The 27,633-nt window shown below is 40.9% G+C and overlaps 1 protein-coding gene across 2 annotated transcripts; it reads left to right on the forward strand.

The window, feature by feature from the left end:
• Nucleotides 1-819: 819 nt before the first annotated feature.
• gphna (gephyrin a) lies at nt 820-26,312 on the forward strand. Of its 2 annotated transcripts, XM_041060531.1 has the most exons (24): nt 820-959; nt 6,256-6,334; nt 7,148-7,205; nt 7,717-7,809; nt 7,980-8,074; nt 8,205-8,271; nt 9,069-9,362; nt 10,649-10,750; nt 12,246-12,383; nt 14,090-14,132; nt 14,738-14,875; nt 15,126-15,218; nt 15,425-15,480; nt 16,451-16,570; nt 16,674-16,732; nt 16,826-16,979; nt 17,099-17,220; nt 17,589-17,676; nt 17,904-17,977; nt 18,272-18,336; nt 22,241-22,344; nt 22,602-22,698; nt 22,815-22,953; nt 23,086-26,312. In XM_041060531.1, exons 1-23 carry the CDS (start codon nt 896-898, stop codon nt 22,946-22,948), a joined length of 2,337 nt encoding a protein of 778 aa, XP_040916465.1. In that variant the 5' UTR covers nt 820-895; the 3' UTR covers nt 22,949-22,953; nt 23,086-26,312. The 2 variants fall into 2 exon arrangements, with proteins under 2 accessions (XP_040916465.1, XP_040916466.1); XM_041060532.1 differs by lacking the exons at nt 820-959; nt 6,256-6,334 and adding an exon at nt 6,588-6,721.
• Nucleotides 26,313-27,633: the final 1,321 nt, after the last annotated feature.

The following is a 27,633-nucleotide window of genomic DNA, read 5'->3' on the forward strand; positions in this document are numbered from 1 at the left end:
CAACTCAGCAGGCCGATTTACAGCTCAGCACCATGCTCTGTCACACATCTATCACATGCCTTCCTCATCCCAAGGCATATAACACTACCACATTGTCTCCCAACCCCATCACGGTTGGGGTTTTATTAGGTCAGAAGACCCCCCCCCCCCCCCCCCCCCCACCCCCCCCCAGGGCCCATGTTTGTGATGCTTCACTTAAATATTTCACCTTGTGCTTAGATCCTGTTGAGTCAACTGGAATACTACTGGAATATGGTTTAACAGTTAAGTCTTTGATAAATATTACAAGTTTATGCAAGAACATGCGTAAATATAATAGACACTTAAAAAAGGTATTAAAACTACATTTCAACACAGAACCATCCATTCGCGGCATGGCAATAACCCACTTGACACTTTTCCACCCCTTTCATTTCAGTCTATATTGTGTTACAGACCCCAGCTGCCTGTATTGCACAATTAGTAATCCAGCCCTGGTGTGAATGAAAATGATATTCTATCCTCAAAAATTCTGCATAAGGATGATTAGAGAAGGAGGCATATTCTATGGCACGGACATTTTGGTGCTGTTTGTGCCTTGTCAAAGTCTTCTATTTATTTTTAAACTAAATTTGGTAAAATGGAGCACTGACCGAATGACTGGCCAAAGATATTTACACCTAACTCTTATTTGGGGCTGTCTCAAAATATCAGTCCAGAGGTTCCAGCCCACCAACGCTTTTTGGGGTGGCCCCCGATTTTCACTTATTAGTTGGAGGACGTTTACACTAAAGGACACAAGTACACACAGGCACGCACGCACACACACGCAGAGTCGTCCTCCAGAGGTGCAGCAGCCCGCACACCACATTGTTTCTATGTACGTGCCGTCACAGTGCAGACAGAGGTTGTAAACATGGCGGCGGACGGGATGGTGCTCACCAACCACGACCATCAGACCCGTGTGGGGATTCTGACGGGTAAGGAGACTGTCTGATAAAATGCGATAAAATGCTTCTTAACAGTGCACCTCTGTGCCGTTTTGCCGTAGGTTGCCTCGGCACGTCGGTATCACGATACGAGCTGTCTTCTCTGCAGAGCTAGCTAACGTTAGCCTGTATGCTAACCGGTTCCGTTGACTGTCATTGCACTAACGTTTGCTGCCTGCCTCTTGACAGGTCGGACAGATGCCGAATTTGCTTTGAATCGACGTTATTTGCAATTCTGTGTTCGAGTTTCAAACATATACATTTACACGATGACACTGGCTGTCATATTCAGTGTGTGTACTAGATAAGCTGCACGACAGCCCAGTGAGATATTTTATGGAGCGTCAAGAAGGAAAAAGAACCACTGCCAAAGACTTTCAAAATTAGGGGGCTATTCCCAGGCGAGCGTGTGCTGCAATGAGTTTTTAACTAAAACTGCGCTTTTATTTTGAAAGCGAACCAGGCATCCTTCCGATCTTGTTGTGTTGAATATTGCAAGCTTGACGCAAGAGAACGTTATATTTTCTAGCAATGTAGCGTTACAGAGCCTATATCAGCTGCATTATTCATGTTCCTTTGCAGATCCGATGTGTTGGCCGCTACTGAGGGTGCTTTTAATTAACATCTGGTTTGTGGTTCGTCTGACAGCCATCTCATTTGGGCTCGATGTCTGTGGTTTTTATCTAACGCAGAAAAGTACATTGATGGATCATAAATCGTGCTTTTGGTTACCTATTAAAAGCAAGTAAGAAAGCAAGGGGCAAGGCGAAATGAATTCCGCTGTGCAGGTTGAGCCGCTTCTCTAATTTTGCTCAGTGGATGTTCGCCCCTGAGTCGTGCAGAGGAGGACTGGGACCAGTATACAGTCGTGTGACAGTCACCAGTAGTCCCGCTGCCTCCTTGCCTAGGCAGGAGGAGACGTGAGGATAATGCTAAGAGGATGCGAGCCAACAGTAGCTGGCTGGCTAGTCTGCCCTGGTTTCATGAGCTAGCATTTCGGCTAACAGCAGCTAACCCTGCTCTCCATCCACCTGACGACCACAATCACCTGTCACATGTTTACACACGGTACGCATACAGTTCATGCGATGTGTGAGAAAACATTTTTAACTGGAGTGTTTTATGTCAGGTTTAGGGGCAAATTGGGGTTTAGCAGATTTGACGTAAGCTTTAGGATGTTCAGGAGCAAAAGGTTTAGAAAAGGTGAAATAATATTGACAACGATCACATTAGAGCTGGTGGTTCCACTTGCAAAGCCGTGTAGGCTAATTGTTAAATCAGCATTGGGAAACCAACTGCAGGAGAGAGAAGGGGATGAAGGAGCTTGCTTAAAGGGTAATTCCGTGTCAAATCAGATAAAGTTATCTCAGACTTTGTTCAAACCTTGTCTATATGGTGATCAGGCCCCAAAACCTTGGCCTGTAGTGTATTTCTGTTCAACTCCCATGTTTTGATATTTTTATCAGCCCTTGATATATACACAGAGCCTCAAAACGCCTTATCTGGGAAGCCATGTTTGAAGATTCATATCTCGGCAAGTATTGTTCCTAGACTCACCAAACTTTGAAAGGAATAGAAGATAAATGTGTTTTCTGTGTGCCTATACCATTAAACCAGCTGTACCATGCCATTTTACTGCTATACAGCCCCAAATTTGGATAAAAAAAAGTGCAAAATGAGAGTGATAGTGAGGGTACTACAAACCCACACAACCCATTTTTTTTCCTGCAAGAACAATCTTTTATTAATTTTCTGCCAGTATTTGAGATCTGAACCACCAGTGGATATGAAGATAATATGAATAAAACAAGGTGTGGTTACATACTTTGGCCATTTTTATAGGACCAAAATGGTATGTGGAGTAGGTAGTAGGAACATAAAAATGGACCTGGACATTGCTTGACGAACAGTGCCGTTGTCCTTCTGTTTTCCCTTCATACAAAAATAGACACAGATTTGAGAGATATTTGACCTATGGCAGATAAATGTCCAATTCAGGATTATATGTTGTTGTTTTTTTTTTTGCCTCAGCATCTCCACGATTATTGAATTCCTGTGTCATAGGAAAGAAATAAAGGATAAATATGTTTTCACTATGTTCATTGGAATAGAGGACATTTGAGATGGGAGTTGTGTCTCTCTGTAAGGCCCTGGATATTTAAAATAAGTGAAATGTTTTGCTAAAAACCTCTGGTTTAAAGAGGAGTAAGTGGTGTCCTAACTGGCCCTCTCAAGCTCCAGTGGGAGTATCTAGATGTGTTTCCACATAAAAGGCTGGATGTGTTTCTATATGTAATTTTATAGTCTGCATGTTAGAAAGCTATAAATGGAGATTGCACTGACATGCATGTTGAGTCATCAGTATGTGCCCTTACATGTTATTAAGAAAACATCAAGCATGTACACATCTCAGTCATGTTGGTCAAGTTATATGGTCACAGAATAACTCATCATTACATGTAATTTCCTGTACATAATTTACTACATTGCACATCATTTTCAATAATGTTATTTGAATTTTGTATCTTAAACTTCTCTTAATCTTTTAAAATATGGAAAATAAAATTTAACCACTCCACTGAATATAGCATCTATTAATGCTTTTTTCTGTAATGAGGCCCTGATAGTAAAGAGTATAGTTTGCATTGATGACCTATAGTAAAATGAACCCACTGAAAACATATTTCTTTACTCCATATTTCTTTACTCTTTTTTTTAACTATGTGTATTTATTTATGAAGGGAACATGGAAGAACATTTGCACAAGCGATTTCCACAAACATGTTCATACATACATTTTAGATTCTCATGTTTGTCTTCCTTCCTACACAGTTTAGCAAGGGAAGGAATTATACTTTTCCAGATGTCAGTGCCCAAACATGGCTTCCTAGATAAGGCGTTTTTGAGAGTGTAAAAATGAAAATTGGATATGGGATTCTGTCTCATAGATTAGTGGGAGTGAGGGATGATGGACACAAGATTGCATGTTGTACTCCCTTATTATGGAAACTGACATCTGTTTTTGCACCCTACCCAATCTGTGTAAATTATATAATAGAAAAAAAATCTTCTGTGTGCTCATTTGTTTAAAATTCAATAAATATATTATTCAGAAAAAAAAGAAAAGGAAGCTATTAATATTAACAAGAAATTCCACACCCAACCCAACAATCAACTGATCAACTGTCTATGTATTCAAAGCCTGATATATCTGAATCCTCCAAGACTGTGATGGCATACATCACCCTCTTGCTGTCATGTGCATTTAGTTCTAGTGTACCGAATGTATATTAATCCACAGTTAAAAGTAGTCCCCAAAAAGTGCACGGTTTCTCCTGTGTAACATATGTGCAGCTGTTTCAGGAAAATGACTTGCTTGTTTTTAAAGTTTAAATCTTCAGTAGGATCAGATGAGCTATGGTTAGCTCCAGTTTGTGCTTTTCATGTATTACAGTGATATTTGAGTCACAGTGAGGCAGCTGTTTTTTTCTGGAAAATAAGCACCTGCCAATATCTGAAAGACCTACAAGTTTGAAAAACTATAATATCTGCTGCATGACAAAAAAAAAAAGATCTTGTCTCCCAAATTGTCCGTTGCTTGTTTTGTAAGACACAATAAAAATCTAAACTAATTATTCTGTTTGAAAACATATGTTTTGATTTGGTTAATGTTGTTCAAACTGAGCAAAGACATATGTCACTTGCAGCTACCATCTGTGTTTGGTTTAGGATTTTTTAAATTTTTTATTGTGTAGCCGAATGAATAGTTTTTAATCCTGATGCTTAGAAAAGTCTTTGAGGATTGTGGAAATACCTTCAGAGCAGCAGCAGGTTTAGATCCTCTGGGTATTTCAGAGGTTGAGAGATATTTATTTTTCAGACTTACTTTAGTGCACTAACAGTTAGTTTTGCTCATTACATGGAAATTGTTGATGATACATCAGCTGATATTAGCTTGACACAGCTATAACAGTATTGACGTGTATGTTGGCCAATAATTAACAAGAAACTCCATAGTTTCACAGTGCTGGCTCGTATCCTCCGTTTTTTTTTTTTTTTGTAATTTCAAATATCAATACTGGTATTGGCCTCAAAAATCCAGTATTGGTTGTGCTGTGAAATAAACTGGAAGCTAACAAATATTATATATCAGATGGTGACATATGTAATCTTGCCTGGCTGGTTTTACTGTATTTACTGTATTAAAGCAGCACTGGCTGATTTTACTGTATTAAAGCAGCACACTCTGCCAAATGTTCATGTTTCAATAAGCTTATCAATCATTAAAATGCAATAAAGCACAAATCTCACTTAGGTGTATTCCTCTGTTTACCCTCACTGCACAGTGATCAGCTTTTCTTAACATTATGTCAGGACAGGTTTCTGATGCATGTTTGTGTGTCTGTGACTGTTGTATTCACTCCTGTGTTTCTGCTATTGGCCCAGAGTTGGAAGTTAGCTCCCCCCCCCCCCCCCCCCCCCCAAGAGTACGAGCGGACGAGATTAGTAGATAAAACAATCACTAATGGTAATAGAGGAAAATGTAGAAAAGCCTCCATCAACTTTTACCCAGATTCCAAAGTTGATCATCTGGATGATGTGTAAATATTTGTGCCCCTGAACCCAGTCTACCAAGGTACTGAAATATGTTTGTTTTTATGTGATGACAGTTGCTTCAGAAGTCCTGGGATTTCCGTTTAAAAATCATCTGAACATAGGTCACATGGACTTAGATTTAGCTTATCACAAAGACTGGAAACATGGAGTAATAGTTAACCTTGGGCTGTCTTTAAACTTCACTAATCACCATGTTGTAGCTTCTGTGTTAAAGCTGTACCCTCCATACCTTCAGACAGAGCCAGGATAGCTTTAACCTCACTGTTTGTAAGCTCTAGTTTTTACTTCAGCTGTTCATCATGGGGTTTTTTTTAATATATAAATCATGAATGAAAAGAGATGTGCTGTTTGTAGGCTGTAAATGAATACTACCACAACTCCATATAATAATGTCTTATATAATACTGTCAACTGCCACAGCCTTTTTGAACATTGTATCTTCCAGTTTTCCTTTAAAAATGGACAAATTAGCTTTCTTTTCTGTGTGAAAATTTAATTGGGCACTGAGACACAAAAACACTGGAAGGTGTACATGTGTGAAATTATATTTTTATAGACCGTCAGTGCATCATGGATCAGTTTTATTTTTAATGTGTTATCAGTAAAAGTGTGTTACACTCGTGCCGTCAGACGTCTTCAGTTGTGTAACCTGAACCTCTCTCCTCCTCAGTGAGTGACAGCTGCTTCAAGAACTTGGCCGAGGACAGGAGTGGAGTCAACCTGAAGGACCTGGTCCATGATCCCTCACTGTGAGACTATACTTAAAAATCTATTGTCTGCATGTGCATGCTGACTAGGGCTGAACGATTTATCTTTTCCTGATCGAAATTGTGATTTCAGACAACGCGATCATGTGATCGCCAAAGCTGCAGTTTTTTTTTTTTGCAGTGATCCTAACTGACCCAGGATCTGCTCCCTACCTGCCGAGCTCACCAATCATAAGCGGCATTGCTGCTCGTGCACAGGTGACGCTAACGCAATCAGTATAACCTGCTCCACCTGCTGCTTCATTAGTGAAATGGCTTCAGCTGGAGCAGAAGCGGAGTTACGGGATTTAATCCCCAATAATAAAAAACAGCCCGTCGGTCATTTGGGAGTATTTCGGGTTTGAGGCTGCAGACGTGCACCAGAAACAGGTACTGTGCAAAACCTGTCGCGCTAAAGCTGCAATAGAAAAACAACTGCCGTTGGTCAAAGAATTCATAGAATGTACATGCATGTTTTTTAAAAACATTTGAAATCAATTCTTAACTTTAGTTTTCATTCTTGCATCAGAGTAATGGCATTTAATCTTTTAATGGCATGATGTAATTTGCTGTCATGTCTGTAATTGTTACTGTACATTGTGAATATTGCACTGAAGCTTGATTTGAAGAAAACCGTCAATCAACTCGAAATCGAATTAACAAACTCGAATTAGATCTTTTCCTAAAATCGTTCAGCCCTAATGCTGACCCCCCCATACACCCCCCCCCCCCCCCCCCACACACACACACACACACACACACACACAAACACACACATACACACACTACACTTACTGTCTCTGTCGCCTCTTGCAGGCTAGGAGGAGTCATAGCAGCCTACAAGATCGTTCCAGATGAGATCGATGAAATCAAGGTAGGTGCCCTTGCTTTGAGCCGACTGTCAGTCACATCAGTCACAGTCTATGAGACACAAAACAATATGCTGTGAAACCAGCCTGGACTTTACACACTTTCCTACTGGCAGAAAACACAAACACAAGCTCTGGTGCCACAACACTGAATGAAAACAGTGGCAAATTCCTCCTTGCACACTTCCTGAGTCTTTGCTTGTCTAGCTCATATGTTTTATTAGCAGTTGGCAGGGATGATGTGTCCAACATCCAACACTTAGCCAGTCATGATTCCTTAATTCAGTGCTCTTCTAGCCAATAAACACAGTGAGAATATGATCCTGTGATGATCCCAGTGGTTAAATTCTCTCACCTTAGAGCAGGTAGGGGGTTGTCTTGCTTAAGGATACTTGAGTAGGACAGATGTTTGTCATCACTGGAATTTAAACCCAGGTGTTTCTATCTATTGGGTCCATAGCATTCCATGTGAAGGGGATTCATGTTAACTTAGTGTCTTTGTTAACATGTGTACAGGAAACTCTTTTGGACTGGTGCGATGAACATGAGCTGAATCTCATTCTTACTACTGGAGGAACTGGCTTTGCACCACGAGATGTTACACCTGAGGTACGCACACACACGGACACTGACTGCAAATGCTCATTAAAAAAAAAAAAAAAAAAAAAGAATAAATAAGGTTGTAACTGATTTAAAAACAATGAATTTAGAGGCTGAACTGGGAACAAATGAGTCCCTGAAAGGACTAAACTGACTGAGTCCTTGTGTTTGTGTTGTAGGCCACCAGAGAGGTGATAGAGCGAGAGGCCCCAGGTATGGCTCTGGCCATGCTGATGGGATCGCTCAACGTTACACCGCTAGGCATGCTGTCCAGGTGAAGACCTGATATTTTCACTACTCAGTTAGACACACTGTCCATATCATGAATCTGTTTTATTCTTACTACATTAATGTGTGCAGTGTCCTCTCCTGCTCTAATCTGCATTCTACTGCATTGTCTCCAGGCCAGTGTGTGGTATTCGTGGTAAAACTTTGATCATCAACCTGCCAGGGAGCAAGAAGGGCTCTCAGGTACGATTCTTTGACTTTACTCAGTTATGCTTACTCTGTACCTTGTTGGACTGTCATAGATCCTCTCTCATATAATATGTGTACCCAGGAGTTATTATGAGAATCTGTAACTCTTTAAAAAGTCTAATAATATTTCACTTAGCTTGACAAGCACACACTAACTTGTTAAGGATTTAAAGTTAAAAGTTTAGGGGCACTTGATCTTGTGCTCAGTTCCTATTACTGACGGCTTAGTTGGGACTTGCAAAACAGAGAGTTTTCAACCAACCTCTGAAACCATCTCTCTGATCATTGCTCTGAAAATCATCTGTGCTCCACTTGGTGAACAAAGTCGAACATTTAGCTGCTAAAGAGACAGATATTTTTTGCTGGAGTTGGTTGAGACCAAAACAGGGGCTAAAGGAAGAGTGAATGTTAAAGAGAACAGGTGATTCACGAAATGTGACTTTGATTTCATCAATGTTTCTCTGTTTCAGCTGGTCTTTTAAAGGGACTAATATGTCAGGATTGTGATTTCATCTTGTTCTGCAAACAATTAATGCAATTTTAAGAATCTCCTGTAAATATTGATAAACATACCTATATAATAAATAAAGTATGGAGGTGTTACAGTCCAGTTACTACCACAGATCTTGGCATCATCAAAGTGAAAATATTAGTTTCTATGTCTGTGTAAGAAGCACAGAATTCATCACACCCAAGTTACACTTGTTAAATACTGACTAGCTGCAATGGTCAATGCGGGTTAAACAGGGAAAATATTCATTACTTAAATTAAATTCTAATGTTTTCTCCAGGAGTGTTTTCAGTTCATCTTGCCCGCTCTGCCCCATGCCATCGATCTACTGCGAGAGGCCACGGTCAGGGTTAAATCCACGCACGCCGCCCTGGAGCAGCTGCCCTCCCCTTCCCCTCTGCTGGCCAACACGCACACCAACACTCACGCCAACACTCACACCATGGAGCGTGGCACCCAGTGTGAGGAAGAGGAAGATGAGGAGGAGGACCGGAGGAGAGGTCAACATGCGCATAACCACCACCATCCCCAGCATGGCTCCTCCCATATCACCGCAGCCGCTATCGCTGCCAAGGTAACCAGTCGACAGGACACAGGAAGACCAGTGCTTCTGCTGAAAAACTGAGAGATGAAACTTTAATGATCCCTGTGGGAAAATTGGGTCATTGCAGCAGCAGGCTACCCCACTATAGATACTGCTCAAAATGCTATAGGCTGATGTATGTACTCCAAACACAATATGAAATCTTATAAAGCGTTTCTTGGAAACACTTCCAAAGGTGTTGGGAGCAGAAGTGATCTGAGCTAAATCACATGACATTTAGACCTCATTTACACCTGGTGATATGTAAATGTATGCTGAACACCATGATGTGTGAATGCAGGCCCAGTCACTGTGATCACATTCTTAAGAACAACCTGAATTGGTCACCTTACTCAGCGTTTACTGCTAACTGAAGTTGCCTCGATTTTGAAAACTGTTCACACATTGAAACTATTCACTGGTGTGATTCAGTTACCCTGCAGCCACTGGGAGACCCTGAGCAGCTCCCTGATCTACAGTCCTGTAGCCTAATGTGGAGTTTCTGCTGTTACATAAATGACTGTGTCATCAGCACACACTGGCACCCGCTCTCTGCACAGCTTCCAGGTCAATCATTTGTTTATAAGCACAAGAGCAAAGGGCTCAGTATTAAACCTTGTGGTACACCCAATTTGTATTTTTCAAGTGATGATTTCACGCAATTAATTTTAACACACTGCTGTCAGTGTGTTAACCTAGTTAGCAAGGCTTTAGAAAAAGTAGCCTTCAGATGCCGTCATCTGTCATGTGACCCTTGTCCTACATGTTGTGGGAATCCCCACAGTATCGCTCATTTCCCCCTTGTGACCTGCCATTCACCTCGTTTGGTGACAAATCTGCCAGCTCTGCTTACCTAATCTGCATACTGAGCTCCAATAAAATGCAGGCAGAGTTTAGATTATGAGAACGCTAATTAATACCATGTATAAATGCAAAGACCTGTGATAAAGTGCCATAATCAAGGTAACATATTGAGATACAGATCACACGTTAGCACCTGGTGTAATTGGGGTCTTGCTCTCACAAGGCAATTTAAAAGACTTGTTTAAATATAGATAATGCAGAGCATGTTGATCATTACTTGTTTGAGTCATGAGTATCCACAGTTTAGATAATAGTTACATGCATCTTAAAGAGCAGCTGGTATTTCATTACAATGTAAACTTTTTGTTACTACATACCATTTCATCTCATTCACCTGTCTATGCCCACATGCACCTGTCTGTCTGTGCGTGTGTGTGTGTGTGTGTGCCCGCATGCATGTGTGTGTCCATCAGACAAGCCATGCTGTGGTCATGGCTAAGGGGGCTCCCTATCTGCCTGGCAACACACCCGCCCCACCCACCCATTATACCTGCTCCTGTACTCATGACCATCAGGTGAGAAACTCTCGCACAAACCCATCCTCCTCCTGCCATTGGTCAGCTGATTGTGTCTGTCAGTAACACACTGTCGGGCCCACAAAGCCTTCTCAAGATGAACCACATACATGAAGATATTTTTTAGAAATGAGGCTTCCTCTTCTTTACTCATAGGCTACCACTGCATGGATGTTGATGAGAGCATCAAGTTGTTTTTCTCAGGACCAGAGCTATGAGATGAGTGAATGTTGGTCTGAAATTCTTTAGGTCACCAGAAACAAGACTACTAATAGATGCTGATATTTCTCTTTGTCAGTGTTTTTCTGAACATTTATTAGAACTAGTGCCTCGACAATAAGTCCTGTACAACTTTTTATACACCAGTAATGTTGGTATGAAGTTGTTCAAATGGCTTAAGTTCAGAATTTCTCCTTTTTTCTTATTTACCTCCACCTAAATTTGTAATTTATGTAGGGAAAGTAGTTTCAAATTTAGTAATTTGAATGTAGAGGCTGGGACAGATATAGGAAGGCAGTGAAAGAGAAAAAGCAGCCGTGGTAGTATATTTATCCTGGTTGTTTCAACCCTACCTACTGAAGACAAGGGAAGTCTCTCCTATCTTTCTATATCCTTTCCAAAGCAGGTTTCTCAGAAACAAAAGAATTTCATATGCAAACATCTACTATCCCCTCAATTTGTTCATTCCCTCTAATCAGTTCAGCTAGTAGTTTGATACTCTGTGTCAGCTTGGTGTGTGAATAAGCGCGTACTGCCCTCAAGTGGCTCAAAAAAAAAATCAAAGGATGCAGCTTAAACACTCAAAATGTATGAAATGTACTTTTTTTTAAGGAGTGATACAGTACGTTCCTCAGCCTTAAGATAACTACTGATATAGTTCCTCTTCCGATAAGCTTGTATAAATCAGCTGTAGTTTTTTTAAATATTTCCTTCACTAAGGTGGTCTTGCATGTTTTTTTTTTAATGATTATTTCTTTTTGGAGGTTATTTTTTCCACTTTCCAGTCCACTGGTTTCATTTCATTCCAGTGTGTTAGTGAGAAAACTGTTTGCAGAGACTTGAAACTTGCTGCAGATAGGTAATCCATCACAGTGAACACTTAAGCCCTGTTCACTTGGAACTAGTATTACCTGGAGTCCTCGTGATTTTAATAACTTCAGAGGTTCTGTTTATTCCTAATTCTACACAGATGATCCAGTTTTTAATGCGTTGTGTCTATGCTAGTGTTAGCTGGAGCATCGGGACCAGTGATCTTGTCGGGAAACTTGGATGGTTTTTGTGTCTGTGTTCTCGTGTATGTAAATTGTATTTTGTATATGTAAATACCTAGAATTTGTTTTTTCCCAAAATTAGAGGTGCAATTTGCATAATTTGCATTCAAAACATCCAAGTGTCATGTAGACACAACTGAAGAAAATTCTTTTAGCAGCATTAAGTGTGTGTGTGTGTGTGTGTGTGTGTGTGTGCGCGCGTATGTGTGTGTGCGTGCGCGTAGATCCCGGACTCGATCATTTCTCGAGGCGTTCAGGTGCTTCCTCGAGATTCGGCCTCTTTAAGCTCCACCCCTTCCGAGTCACCACGGGCAACACAGGCAACCTCCCGCCTTTCCACCGCCTCATGCCCGACACCCAAGGTACACACTAACCTCTGCACGTGCACACACACTCAGTCATGAGCACTAAGAAACCAGAAGTCCTGAAAATCTAACATCACTTTCAACAATGAAAATTGATTAATAAAACTGAACATGTATGAATGAATGTATGTGTGTATACGTACACAAGGGGTGATCAAAGAATCCAGACGCGTTTTGCTTTTTATAGGTGCAGTCTCTTAATTTTTTGATCACCTCTTGTTTTGTGTGTGTGTGTGTGTGTGTATATATATTTATATATACATGCATACGCATGTGTGCATGTGTATGTACTTATATATAATGTGCTGTTAGTGCTGACAGTGGAAAGCTGTCTCGACAGTTAGAAATAAAAACAAAAATACAATAAAGGACAGTTCCTGCATGATTGGAGTTTCTGCTTATTTCCTAGATTCTCCAACCTTTTTCTGTTTGTAGGTTGTTTTCTGATCTTGTTATCATTTATTATAACAAACTCCCAGCGAAGAAGAGGTTACTGATTTGATTTCCTAACTTAAAAAGCAAGCATTCTTTCAAATTATTTGGACATTTGTTTGGTCTCAGTCTAACAACTGAGATCACTTTCTACAAGTTAAGAGTTATGGATGAATTTATTAAATGTGACTCCCAAACCTATCTCAGTCTGGCACTCACATGCATATAGCAATATAACACTGAATGCACAAGTTAATAGTCGGATGTTATAATCCTGAATCACAAATTGTGGTTGCCGTCCTCTTGCTCACAGTGATGGATTGCCTTTACTTAACAAATTAAAAGTCTCGGGACTTGTGTGGTGTTTGGAATTGAATGGGAGTGAATGGGACTGTGAAGTTTAGCAAAACTGAAATATAAATATCTTCAGTTGTGGTACATTCACATAAAAATTGTCCCAATTAATAAATATCAAGGAAATTACTGCAAAAACTCAAATTATGCTGGAATTGTCTTAAAGGTCATGTTTAGATTTATAGTATTTTTGTATGTACCTCAGGTGCAGAGAAAACAAAACCACGTTTAACTGCTGTCTTGATAAAGTACATTTCCAGAGTAACAGTCATGTCATACTCACCATCACTGAGTATGATGTTACATTATTTACATTTGTGCTGTGGAAATGTACTTAATGCTGAAATTACTATACTATCCTCAGTGTTTTTTAATTGCCTTCAGTTTGTTGTTTTGTTCTTTGTTCTTTTTTTTTTGCATTTAAAGAGACAGCTTTTATAAGATAAGATGTGGCAGATCAGTGTTAAAAATTCAGAAACTATTTTATAGTCAAATGTGACAAACAGAGAAAGTAAAATGTCACCACAGGCTTTACAGACTGTTCTGATAAAGCTGTGTTAGGAGAGAGAACTTCCATCATAGCAGAGATGGACAGCACACACCGGCTGATAGTTAATATGTGATTAAAGAACAGAATTGGGCTGATATATCAGTCAAAGCCTCCTCTCACTCCTGCTTCTCATAATCCTGTGTTGGACTGTTCAATCAGGGAATTAGACAAAGTGATGCTGGTTATAAATGTTGCAGCTAGAATTCATGTTTTTCCCCTGTATCTATGTCCTGTGTTTTAAACACTAATCACTGTGAAAGCCTTCGCCAGGCTGTGCTGTCATGAAGGAGATTTATTTAACTGATTCCCTACATAAATTTGCATCAAACAATGAGCAAATATAGAATATCTGTTTGTCTCTCTGCAGGTTCAGTCACGATGTGGCAGTAATGAGAACATTCTGAGAGCCAGTAAGTTCAGAGAGTGTGTGTGTGTGTGATGAGTGTGTGTGTGGTGGGTGTCTTGTAGGGCTGTGCCCTGAAAGTCGATGCAGGAAGACCCTGACTGCACTTTATTTAGCTGCTTCACAGTACACAGAGAACTGTAAGAGCAGTTGTTTGTGGCAGACTTTAAAACTTTACAAACCAAGTTTTGTCTTACAACAACAGGGCCACATCACTAACAGGGACGGTGCAGCTCCTTTCTGTTGGCTGCTTCAGTGTCCTCTCTCTATGTGGAAATCAGATGTTTTCATATCCCATGTGATGAACAAAGATGTTTTGAGAGAGTTTTGAGGTGAAACCTGAGAGTCATGTACAGGAGCATGGAGTGGGGCGTTGCTGCTCTACAGCAGAGCTGAACTGACACTGCATGTGCAGGAGAATGAATGATATATTTGTCCTGTTTGTCTTCAGTAATGATGATGAGTGTGTGTGAAAACAAAAAATGAATGAACCCACGAACCCCAAGCACCTGACCAGTTAATACACACCACCCCCAGAGACTTTATGGTGTTGTTTGTAGTACCATGCTCACCATTTACTCACACCCCTTTACTTCAATTTTGTGTGTGTAGGCCACAGTGCGGTGGACATCAGCAAAGTGGCGCGACGTCACCGCATGTCCCCGTTCCCACTGACGTCAATGGACAAAGCCTTCATCACTGTTCTAGAGATGACACCTATTCTGGGAATTGAAGTCATTAACTACAGAGGTGGGTCTTCTAACAGAAGTGTCTCTGTGTATGGACAATATGTGCGTCTGTCTGCAGTCTGTCTTTGTTGTCTAGTGCTATTTTAAGGACACAGAGGAGAATATAGACACATCAGCAGTCTGCAGCAGTTTGGTCAACTACATACACATTACAGTCATTATCAGTGGCGTTATTATTGTGTATCTAATGAAATGTTCATTGTTAAATGTGGTCAGTACAAAACTGAACCGGTTTGGGCTGTTCTCTGCAGACGGTTTGGGTCGAGTGCTCGCTCAGGACATCTACGCCAAAGACAACCTTCCTCCGTTCCCCGCCTCTGTCAAAGATGGCTACGCTGTACGAGGTGAGACCACTAATACTGATTAATGTTTGTTGTTTTTTTTTTTTTTTGTTGTTTTTACTTGTTGGCTTTGAATGAATTAAAGAGCAAATCCTTCATGAGTAAACTCATCTCAATCTTGGCTCTCAACGATGAAAAAAAAAAAAATCACTAGTCATGGTCTAATTTCCATAATTAACTTGATTAACATCATTATCATTGACCTGTAGCTGCCGATGGCCCAGGAGATCGTTTCATCATGGGGGAATCGCAGGCTGGACAACAGGTCAGCTCTAACACGCTAACACTAGTGTAGAGATAAAATCCTGAATGGCATCGAATACGCTGTACCATTAGTTTAGCAATACAGCTACTCACAGCGTGAACACAACTGTTAGCACCTCTACTAATACAAACCTGTTATTACCAGTTGTTCTAGTCCGACCACTATATCAACTACTGTAACACTGCTGAATAAACTGACTGCTTTCAGTAGTAGTATCACTAATATTAATGATGCTAATGCTGCTGGTAGAAATACTAAGGAGCCTATTTTAATGGTGCAGACACAAAGTGGGGACTGTTGGGGTGTGGGCAAGCTCACCGGCTATTTTGGTTCATGTATGTGCAGCAGCAGAAAGTGGAGGAGAGCTGGCTGAGGTAGTTGTGGTGATGGATGAATGCACTTTAAACCAGTCACATCACTGCTCTGAATCAGCTCAGCCAATCACACTGAAGCAATGACAGCACAGATTCAGAGAAGTCTGTGTTACTGAAAATCTTTTCCCTATGACAGTTATCCATCTCTGCCTTTGTTTCTCCTACATCTATATGAGGGATCCCACATTTCCTCAAATGAATCTTTATTGTAGCTTTGGTGCTTCTTGCAGGATTTGACACATAGATCTGGACAGGAAGCGATGACTTTGTCTTTGTGTCCTTCATTTCCTTTGGCTTTGGCAGGGCTCGATCCTTTTACAGTACAAAGTCACTGCTTGTAATGTTGCAGACGTAACAGCAAAATTATTGCTTCCTACTGTTAAAACCAACTGTTACTACCACTAGTGCTACTTTCAGCACCAATGATAACTTGACTATCACAGGTACTAATGAGACCACTGTTCCTTATTATCACATTTTTCATTAGTGTCAGTGTTTTACTCTATACTTCTAAAGTAAATGTGCAATAACTGAAATGCATTATCTTGGAGCTACTTGACCACCATCAGACTCAATAATCTTGTGTGTGTATGCAGCCCACCCACACAGTGATGCCAGGTCAGGTGATGAGGGTGACAACCGGGGCTCCGATTCCTTGTGGAGCCGATGCTGTGGTCCAAGTCGAAGACACGGAGCTGCTGAGGGAGTCTGAGGATGTAATTACACCACTTAGATATTGTCTTGAACACTATCTACTTTTAATGTTTGTGCCGCTGTGTATGGACAGTATGTGGGATATTAACTGTTTGTCTGTTGCAGGGCACAGAGGAGTTGGAGGTGAGGATTATGGTCCAGGCCCGACCGGGACAGGACATCAGGTAAGAAAAAAAAAATATAAATATAAACCAAAAGTACCAAGTGGAAGCTGCTTATTAATTATGAATCTTACATGTTTGTGTGTGTGTGCACAGGCCAATAGGCCATGACATCAGACGAGGAGAGTGTGTGTTGGCTAAAGGAACACACATGGGCCCGTCAGAGATCGGCCTGCTGGCTACAGTGGGAGTGACTGAGGTCAGCGTGCACAAGTTTCCTGTGGTGGCTGTCATGTCCACTGGAAATGAGGTACATGTATGTTAACAGATGCAGACTTTTCTTTTGATATCTGCACTTCGGCTTTCGGTTTGCTACTCAATCAAGATGCCAGTTGAATACATTTGTTTGTGTGTCTCCACGTGTGTTAGCTGTTGAATCCAGAGGATGACCTCCACCCAGGGAAGATCAGAGACTCTAACCGCTCCACTCTCCTGGCCACCATCCAGGAGCATGGATACCCTACCATCAACCTGGGCATCGTTGGAGACAAGTAGGAGCTGTGCTCTGCCCCTGTTGCTGTCAGAGCTTTCTGTTTTATGAAGCAGATTGTAGATTCAGGAAATGGAGCTCATGAAAATATTTGACTATTTACAGTTCTGGCCAATAATGTGTCAGAGGAGAAAATATTTTTATAACATCTTAGGTTAGTAAACACCCACATCTTTCAAATTCCATATCTCCAGTTTGTAACACACACTCTCAAACCCTGATGACATCACTGTGATATCAGCAGGGTTATTGTCTTAGGCTTGACAAAGCTCCTCCACCACAAGACATAATGCAGCTGTGTCCATAGGCTGAGCAGCACGCCCTCATGGCTAGTAAACTGAACTGGGTGTATGGTGCTTGTGTGTGCAGCCCTGATGACCTGCTGTCAGCTCTCCATGAGGGAATCAGTCGTGCCGATGTCATCATCACCTCAGGAGGTGTGTCCATGGGAGAAAAGGTACCTCAGACTTATAACAAACTAAAGACTTCACTCACGTGTCGAGCAGATATCCTGGCATTTAATCAGGAAGCAGCCAGATTTTCACTTTTCTCTTTCACTGAATTTATGTTTACCTACTGATTATGCCCTAGGTTTGATTTTTCTGTTTTTTTGTGTCTAAAGTTAAAACAGTTTTACAGTATCTGTGTTCTCCACGTGTCTGTCTGTCTGTGTGTGTCTGTCAGGACTACCTAAAGCAGGTGCTGGATATTGACCTTCATGCTCAGATCCACTTTGGACGAGTCTTCATGAAGCCAGGGTAAGATGGGGTAGAGTCCGGCTGGGAGGGGGTATTTAAAAGAGGGGCTCATCTTCTTACTGACCCCTAGTGAGAAATAAGATTAACCTTATTCATACAGCTCATACTTCTACTCATTCTACTACTGCTACTCCATATGTATAGTACTACTACTACTGCTATTTCTTATACTTCACCTGTTGCTGCTACTGCAACAGTTAATAGTGCTGCTGCTATTACTGATGATAGTAGTCCTATTGATGCTACCACAGCCACTACAGGTAAAATAATGGCCTGTGTGTTTCTGTTCTTCAGTCTTCCTACTACCTTTGCCACAGTCGACATTGATGGAGCACGGAAACTCATCTTTGCTCTGCCAGGTACTGTATCTGTGTTTGAAGTAACTGGTTGTGTGTGATGTTTGGGTGTTGTCAGTAAATGTGTGTCTCTTTGTCGTCCTATCACCTGGACCCTCTATGATCAGTGTTTCTCTGGCTCAGCACCCACTAACATTATTCATATGAAGTCATGTCCCATTTGCTAAATGCAGCCTACACTTTGGCACCAGGAGAGTAGATGCACTGTAGAGGAGGAGTGACAGCACATGACGAGATGCAGTTTGTGTGTCTCAGACACAATCTCTTTCCTAATATAAACCAGCTGTTAACGTGACACATAACTCAACCGAGGGATGAAAACTTTATTTTAAAAACCAGAACAAAGAGAAGAGGATGAACAATAAAGAGTGGGTGAATGTTGAAGTTAAACCAACAGAAGACTGTTGCCTTTATTTAGACTTTATGTCTTTTGGGTAATGTAGGAAATTAAAGCTAACAGCAGCTCCGACTCAGGAGCAGATGTGAACATACTGCAGCTTAAATTTCATTGGCCAGAGTGACGGGATGTCAGGCCAAGTTACGAATATGGGCAGAGGTGGGACTCCATGGAGCCGTGGTCCTATCGCTCGGGATAAACCTTCTCATTGCACGGTGGCAGCTAGACCTCTGACTTATTGTAGCCAACACAGTGGTGTAGCCACACATGCTACACCACACATGTAACACATGTAGCATCAGCCCCCTGTGTTGTGTGTCTGTACTCTAGCTGTCCTTGTCCTTGGTGTGTATGGTTTCTTTATGGTACTGTTAGATTGATATATTCCTGACATGTTGGGCTTATTGTTACTAAAGTCAAGTATAGGTCAGTCAGTAGTTTTCACATTCAGTAAGAAGAATTTATTTTATTAAAGCAGCCTCAGGCGTGGCCTGTGTGTGAAGTCTGCTTTTGCCTTTAAAGACAATTCTTCCCATTTTCTTTGTAGACCCTGAATCTTTTGATCATTTTCTAGCATCCAGATAAATTCAGGTCTAGTTTTTTTAAATAACATTTTGACCTAAAGGGAACATGCATCAGTGCAGTCCTGCATTGTGTAGTCACATTTTTCATCCCTAGCACACACTAAAAGCTCTTCACAGACAGAAGAAGTCATACAGTAGCATGGATGTGCCTAACCACGGATCTAATGTCACTACTTTTGGAGTGTTGACGCACATCGACACTGGGAAATCACAGCAACATAAACTGATGTGTCAGGATGCTAACGGTATGTGGGCTTACATAGAAAACAAAAGGCGCACCTGCTTTTTGATGTGCGTCATATAGGTGCGTTGCCCGTGTGCGTTTGCTGTTTACTCTCAGCTGGAGACACATGCAACGTTTCAAGTAAATCTGACTTCAAGTGAAGTTCTGTATCAAGACTCACACTTTGTTATATCTTTAACCTTACCTTATGAATGTTGCCACAGTGGTATGGGCCTAACTGCCTTTGTAATGCTCGTCCGCTCTCCTCTCCCTTTGAAATGTTATCCAGTCTCCGTTTAAACAGATCTGCGGGTTTACATGCTTAATCAGGGTGCTTAATCTCTAAGTGGCTTTTGTCAGCTCACACTTCTTTAGAAATCACACACTGAGGCCGTGGTGAGTCACTTGAGCCAGCCCAAGTAAAACCGAGCTTGAGGTAATGTTCATAACGTTTCACATGTGTATGTTTCAGAGCTCAAAAAATGGCTTCATTTTCGGACTTAATAAGCCCCAGTAGCTGTACGTCACAGTGACTTCCTGTTTCCCCTCATGCAATATATTTGCCCCATGCCCCTCCCTCTCTGCCCTCCTTGCAACACTCCTGCCCCTAGTTTAAAATCCTCCACTGTGTAGTGAAGCAAATGACAAATGGTTGAAACATAGGGTTTGGGTTAGAAATGGGTAGAAGTGTCCTTTAAAGAGCTGTTAATGAGCAAGTGATTAGTTTGCAGTGCTGTCTTACAATTTGACAAAATCTATTGAATATCAGCAAGAAATAGTGGCTTGAAAAGCCCTTCTAGAATCCCCAGTCTCTCTGCTGTGCTGTTGTTTTCAGTGCTAGATGTTAGTCATGGTGTAAAGGAATCCTAGCGTACAGTGTGTCCCATGGCCTTGTGATTTGGAGTGCATTGGTCTGTGCTGTAGTCTAGCCTTGTGTATGTATTGCTGTTATTATTAAAGGAAACTTCAGCTTCAGAGAGACTGGGCCCTCCCTGCTGGAGGTCGTGGCCCTGAGTGAGACCGAGGCCAGACAGCCACTAACTGCTGCACCTAGAGGAAGTAGGTCCTGAAACCGAACCCAGAATGACCCATAATCGCCCTCTGACTGCGCCGAGCCCATCCTGCTTTGACTCCCAGATGGCTTTCTAAATTACCTTTATGCCAAGCACTACTACATATTAGGGCTGACTCACTCTTTTTTTTTTTTTTTTTTTTTAGTCTGACACGTGTGTGACAGCAGATATTTCTGTGATGAGACTTGTGTTGTCACTGAAATATACTCATACCCTGCAAAACAAATCACATCAGTTACAGTTATTACCCTAGAAATCCCTCCTCACTCTGCCTGTAGGCCATTGGTAATATTCTTCAACAGTAAAAGGGCCTTTAGGATGTCACCAAAACCTCGACCTCAGGTGACCCTCAGTCGATTGAAAATGTGATAAAGGAAAATATCTTGATCCCCATACTGACTGTGGAATATTCTTGGATATTCATGCAGATTCTTGCTTTCCTAGCTGCTTGTCCTGGTCCTTGTCCATGTGTTTGTCAGCTAGCATAATGACCTGTTGCTAGCTCAGTTGCCTGTGTTACTACCTGCTCATCCAGAACTCATTTCATGCTGCATTCACATTGTGGTCACGAGTAAGATCATTGGCACCATGACAAATTATTTTGGCAGTCATTCTGGTCCACACAACGTGCTTTTGATCGTATTTGGGATTTGTGGTGTTAAGCGACAGAGAACTGTCGTTCTATGCTTCTTGCAGTCTCCTAATTTTTTGGTGTTCTTGAACTCAGACTGGTCTGAGGCACAACCAAAGTTCTTCTACAGAAAACTACTCCCTGATCTTACTGCTTTGTTACTACTTCAGTCATTACTGGGGAAAGAGACATATTTGGTTCTGCGAGTTGTGGAAATTCACCTTTTGTTACACATTAGGTTTGCAGACAGTTCTTTGTTCCTCTCCGTCCTCTTCTTCATTAGTGTTTTTTATTTTGTGGTAAGAAAAGAATAAACTGAAGATTTGAAAGCTTTGAATTTTGAGAAATCCAAAGCTCCACGTTGACGATAGTTTTGCTGTGACATGACTTTATTATCTGGGATGTGCTTCAAGACAACTTATATTGTAGGTTTACACTTGGAATTAAAAGGCACATCCAGTGTGCACAGTGAAACCGGATTTCCTCTCCTTCCTCAGGTGTATTACACATATCTCATTGCTTTGACTATACTAACTTTAAACTGTCCCTCATTTGTACCCAGTTTTTTTTTTTTTTTTGACCAATACAACTGATTTCAAATGTTAAAACAATTTTATTTGCAGTCAAAACCTACATGGAAATAGCAGCTCAGTCAGCCTTGTTCTAACAGTTTTGCTGACACCAAGTTTTTTTGTCTTAGTGCAAGGTCTCCAGCTGGTAATGACTGTGACATCAAGGGACACTTATTTACCAAGGACAGCAAATACACAGGGATCTCTCTGGGTTGTATCAGGCACATACAGCACAACAACAACATGTTTAATGCAAATGGAGACTGTGCAGAAACTGATTAGAAACCAGTGTGCATTTATACAGCAGACCATGTACGCTGTGCTGTATATATGCACTGAATTATAATATCAGTAATTATCTACTTATTATGTAACTCAGTTGTTAGTAGTTTCCTCCTCAGTGATTCCGTGTTGTGTTGTTGTAAAGGTAACCCAGTGTCTGCAGTGGTCACATGTAACCTGTTTGTGATTCCTGCTCTGAGGAAGATGCAAGGCATTCTGGACCCTAGACCTACTATTATTAAAGCTAGGGTAAGACACACACACACACACACACACACACACACACACACACACACACACACACACACACACAAATCAACAAGGTTAACTTGATAAGCTGTTAGAGGGCCTCCTTTGACCCAAAAATGTATTTATTTGAATGTCACATTTTTAGATACTGTATCTTGGCTCACTAACTTAAAAAGTTGTGAGGTGGGGGATTTACTACAGTATAAGTATTCAACATGTCACTCGATAACCTTTTTGCATGTGTGTATATATTTCAGCTTTCTTGTGATGTTAAGCTGGATCCCAGACCAGAGTACCACCGCTGTATTCTCACCTGGCATCATCAGGAGCCACTGCCCTGGGCACAGAGCACAGGTCCGCACACACACGCGCACGCACACATACACATACACACACACACACACACACACATACATATACATACACATGACCTACTCACACATACATGATCTCTGTCCTTCTCTCTCCAGGCAACCAGGTATCCAGCAGGCTAATGTCAATGCGTAGTGCCAACGGCCTGCTGATGTTACCTCCTAAAACAGAGCAGTATGTGGAGCTGCATAAGGGAGAGGTTGTGGATGTTATGGTAATCGGACGGCTATGATGCAGGTACATCATGCTCTTCTTCTGTTTCATTCACCTGTGCTCAAGCAGGAGACCTGTACATACGTTTTACTTTGTCATATGGGCGGGAAAAAACACACCAGCACTTACAGTCCTCCAAACTGTTTTTCTCCCCAGACTTCAATGTCACTTGCTACCGATTACCATGGCAGTGCCAGGACTTCCTGTCTGGACAGGAAATGGGCGGGGGCAGGAAGTGATGCATGTCTACCTGGTCGCCATTAGCTGTGATGTCATATGCAACAGCCAATTGGAGCCAGCGCAGGCTGAATCCTCATTGGTCTGCTCTGAGGAGATCACTGTATTTCAATGGAGAAAAAATGTGAAAACAAATATATAAAATATGAGATTTATTCTGTAATATTATTATTATTACTATCCTGATGATAATGATTATTAATATTTTAATTAATATTCTATTTATTATTATTGATTGAATATTATCATCTTAGTAGTAATCATGCCCTCTTCTCTCCTGTTCATTTGCTTTGTGCGTTTAACATGTTTCCCTGGTAGATATAGAGATGTAGAGACTTCCCCTTCCTTCCTCCGTTTCTCCTGACCCTTTTGCCTTTTCTCTCCCCCTCCTTTCTCTTCTTCTTCTTTTCCTACTTCTTTCTCTGCTCTGGCGTCCTCTATCCAGATATAGGAACTCCCTGATAACCCGTCCCTGCAGTATTACTACATCTCCTCCTGGAACACACTGACCCTCACATTAATATTGACAGATATATGAACTAAAGGCTTATAAAGACATCTTTCGATTGAAGCTGCTGATATAGTTTGTGCCAGTACAGAAAATATGACTTTTTTTGCCAAAAAAAGGAAAAAAAAAAAAACAAGGATCCTTTGTATTTGTTTTTTTTTTTATTGTTATTTTTGTCCAGATATAACACTCTCAAACCATACTGAGACACTAAAGCTCATCATGACTCTCAGTGAAAGCCATGAAACTCTTGTATGTGGGTCATTGGCTCAGCTTTAAGGCAGGGTGAGGCAGGACTTCAATGCTCCCTCACCACACTGGAATTCTCTGCTCCGACATCAAATATTAACAAAACCATTATAATATAATACATAATGACTTTATGATCTTGAGTTATATCAGAGGTGGGCCACGCTGGCAGTATTAGTATTACGCTAACCCTGCATTCAAGTGGTGTTTGATTTACACGAGTTTAAGGTTTACACCATGATACTACATTACAAAATTGAAATACTTAGTCTTTGATAAATGTGGTTTTTGCATTTTGAAATCTTTTAAAAAATATAAGGCTGAGTTTATTCTGTATTTTTAATGTGGTCATAAAGGAAAAGACTAAAACCAACAATGTGAAACTGTTACTGAACTGTCTGACGTCCTTACCCTTTCTGTGGCTCACAGCCACAAGCCAGCTGGCTCCTACTGGAGATGAAACTCTTTAAAGGGTAGAGGAGGAGGAGGAGGGGGACAGGTCAGGGCAGCTAGGCAGGCTCTGTCCAAAGGTAACAAATTCCACCTACCTCCACCACCTATTCCTTAAAACAGGTGAGAAACATCAAGCTCCAACTTTTAAAAAGACTGAAACAGTCTACAGTGTAGTTTTTATAGCAAACATTACTCCAACATAATGTTAAATAGTGCGTTTATTGTGGAAGATTTATTTAGTTCTCTATTGAGTACTTCTGGCTGAAGGACGATAAATGTGGAAATGAGTTCAAATAAGCTACTGTATGTGTCCATGGCAGTAAAGAAACATGTCCCTCAGTTCAGCAGTGTGACCCACTGATGTGTTTTAATAGATTTTGATCAATAATGGAGCTCTCTGGCATGTAAGAATAAGATATGTCAGGCTTTGGATACTCACACAATACTTTGTAGTAGGATGGATTCATTGGTGGTTTTGGTCTTTTCATGAGAGTTGGTAACACTAAGGAAAATAGTTAATATCATTTTTTCAGTACCCAAAGATTGCAATGCTTAGTTGACAGCTAGTCTTAAAGGCTAGCTCCAGGAGCCTCTGTCTTTTTCCAGTTTTTACCCATAAACCACACTGACACGAACGAAAGAAGCTGAATGAGTTGTGGCGTACTATATTCCTATAACTCAGAGGAACTCTGACCTGACATCACTTGAAAGCAGGGTGTCGCATTCAGGTGCTCATAAACTATACAACTGGTGTATTTCTACCATGACAGTGTTGAGGTGCTTGTTCAAGTCAAAAATGTCATTACAGTTCAAGGCTGTAAATCAAACTACATCATTTGACTGCTTTTCTCTCAATGTACTGTATGTAGTCTGAGCAACACTGAGACATGTTCAAAACCTTGTGTGATATTTAGCCCACTACAAGAGCTTAGTTTACGCCTAGTATTAACTCAATAGTAGACCTGTTGGCTGCAGTATCCTGCTGATTAAACTCTGACCTTAAATTGTTTACTAATTAACAAGGACCATTCAAATGCATCATACGCAGTTTATGAGTCCCAAGCATTCACCAGTGCACCACACCTTAACCCCTCCAGATCCTTTGTCTCTTCCTCTCAGTGTGATCAGTGCCAAAACCCACAAACCCACATGGGTCAAAGGTCTAATGCTGCATTTAGGTCATATAGGATACAACTGGTACAGAGCTGTGGCACTTATTTGTATTCAGTGGTACTTAAAGCTGCTATATGTACGTTTTTTCTGCATTTAGCGTGCTGATCAGCTAGCCCCAGCCCGTCCCATCTCGTTATACCACCTTGCACCACAAGAGGCGATAGTGAGCCACTGTAACGTCCAGTCTGCTCTCAGTCCAACATGAGAGGATGAAGAAATTGTGATTGCAAGGGTGTATTCTAACCTGTTGTCAACACAACGATGGCTGAAGCTCTTGGCAAGCAGCCATTATCACCACCACCACCCGATCCCGGCAGAGAAAATGAACAAATAGCACCTTTAACGACACCAAGATGACATAATTGATGTTTTCCCTTGATGTCAGTTCCTGCTGCTGATCTTGTTTCAGTTACCATAAAGTGAACATTATTTCCACACTATCTTTCCTCCATGACCTGAATGCGGCATTAGACAGTATTCCCGACCTTTGACCCCCCCTCCTTATTGGCTGACGCAGTCTTCCTCCACTTTTCCCTCTCCACCCCTCGCTCCTCCCTCTCATTATCTTCCTCTTTTCCTCCCCACCTCCTTCACACTTGCATGCCCATAAAGGGGGCGTGTCTTTCTCTTTGGGCAGGACTGAGACCAGGGTGCAGCACCTGGGCGTGGCTTCTGATCTGACTAAATCTTACATTTATGATAGTTCCTGATGTGGTTATTGGTGTGTGTAAAGAGTTTTCTAAAGCCTAGGCTCTGATACCAACACTGTCTTCTCATTTATTCCACTGGCTCAGATGTCAGAAACTTCCCAGTTACCTCAAATGCACCATACATCTATCAGTGGCTCGTGCTGGGTTCATGTCATTTACTACAAAGTGGAAAAACAGGGTGACATTTGAACATGGCAAGGCGGGCATCAAATCACTGGAAGGCCCACATCCAAATTAAATGAAAAAATACTGAATTTAAACACTTACCACATTCATTTTTTTTTCCACATTTGGCAGCTCATATTTATGGTGAACCCATTGTGACATGAACGCAGCATCAGAGCATGTCCTGGCACCTGCCCAAGGAGGACCAATCAAACCCAGATAGATTCATTTGAGTAAGAAGAAGCAGGTTATTGTTAAACTGCCTTTGTACTGAGTGATTCGTAACACTGGACTGAACTCAGTGTCACACTGCACATACTATAAACTATGACCAGCACTTGTAATGAAGCAATGACACAGCATTCTACTACTACTGTATAAATATGATGAAGAGGATGTTTTTTTTCTGTAATGATATTATTGAAACTGAAGATGAATTAATAAAAATAATCCTGATTATTCTGTACCTTCTCTTTGGGCAAGTCGCTTTTTCGTAAATAGTCTGTAACATAAAATGATTGTCAGTGACGTCTATTGGTTTCTGAAATAGATTTATTCAGAAGGAAACTGTGATACAAGGTCGAAAAATGATAATCATAAGAGACATCTTGATAAAAGGCTTTAAGTAGATTAGATGATCCAAACTGTTCTCTGACATTTATTGTATCTATTTATAGTTTGGCCACTCCTTCAATTATAGATTTTATGTAAAATGAAATCCCAAATAAATGTTTCATAAACACATTTCAAACAAAAAAAAATGTGCCAAACCTAAAGAGGATAATAATGTTATATTTGTTTAAGAGTTTTCATTTTTCTTCAAACTGCACTTTGTTAAAAATGTGGTGCTATGAGGAGGGACGCACTGATCCAGTACGTTGGATTGGTGCTGGTGCTGATTCAAGCCTCATTTTCTAATCCAATATTGTCATTACGTGATGATACAAAGTAAATATAGTTTCTTTGTTGTTGTCCATGACTGTGAAAATGGAGTGAATAAATCACCTCAAAACATACTAAATTGGTCTTATTTTTCTCTTAGGCCAACATGACTGTTCTCATGAAAAATTAGTTTTGTCTTCATTATTGTCCTCGTATTTATGGGCACCAAATGTCACCAAATGTCCTTTTATATATTCAAAAAGACCACCAAAGCTATTATAGCTACATAAAGTTTTAATACAGCGAATTAAAACAGAATTCCATTTA

The sequence above is a fragment of the Toxotes jaculatrix genome, chromosome 17 (assembly GCF_017976425.1).
Source record: "Toxotes jaculatrix isolate fToxJac2 chromosome 17, fToxJac2.pri, whole genome shotgun sequence".
In the NCBI taxonomy this organism is placed as follows: domain Eukaryota; kingdom Metazoa; phylum Chordata; class Actinopteri; family Toxotidae; genus Toxotes; species Toxotes jaculatrix.

What these genes read in the sequence shown, in the direction of transcription:
- gphna (XM_041060531.1), top strand. Translation starts at nt 896, where the DNA reads ATGGCGGCGGACGGGATGGTGCTCACCAACCACGACCATCAGACCCGT. An exon ending in GGAGCAAGAAGGGCTCTCAG is followed by an intron (nt 8,272 to 9,068) that starts GTACGATTCTTT and finishes TGTTTTCTCCAG; the next exon opens with GAGTGTTTTCAGTTCATCTT. An exon ending in TGAAGTCATTAACTACAGAG is followed by an intron (nt 14,876 to 15,125) that starts GTGGGTCTTCTA and finishes TGTTCTCTGCAG; the next exon opens with ACGGTTTGGGTCGAGTGCTC.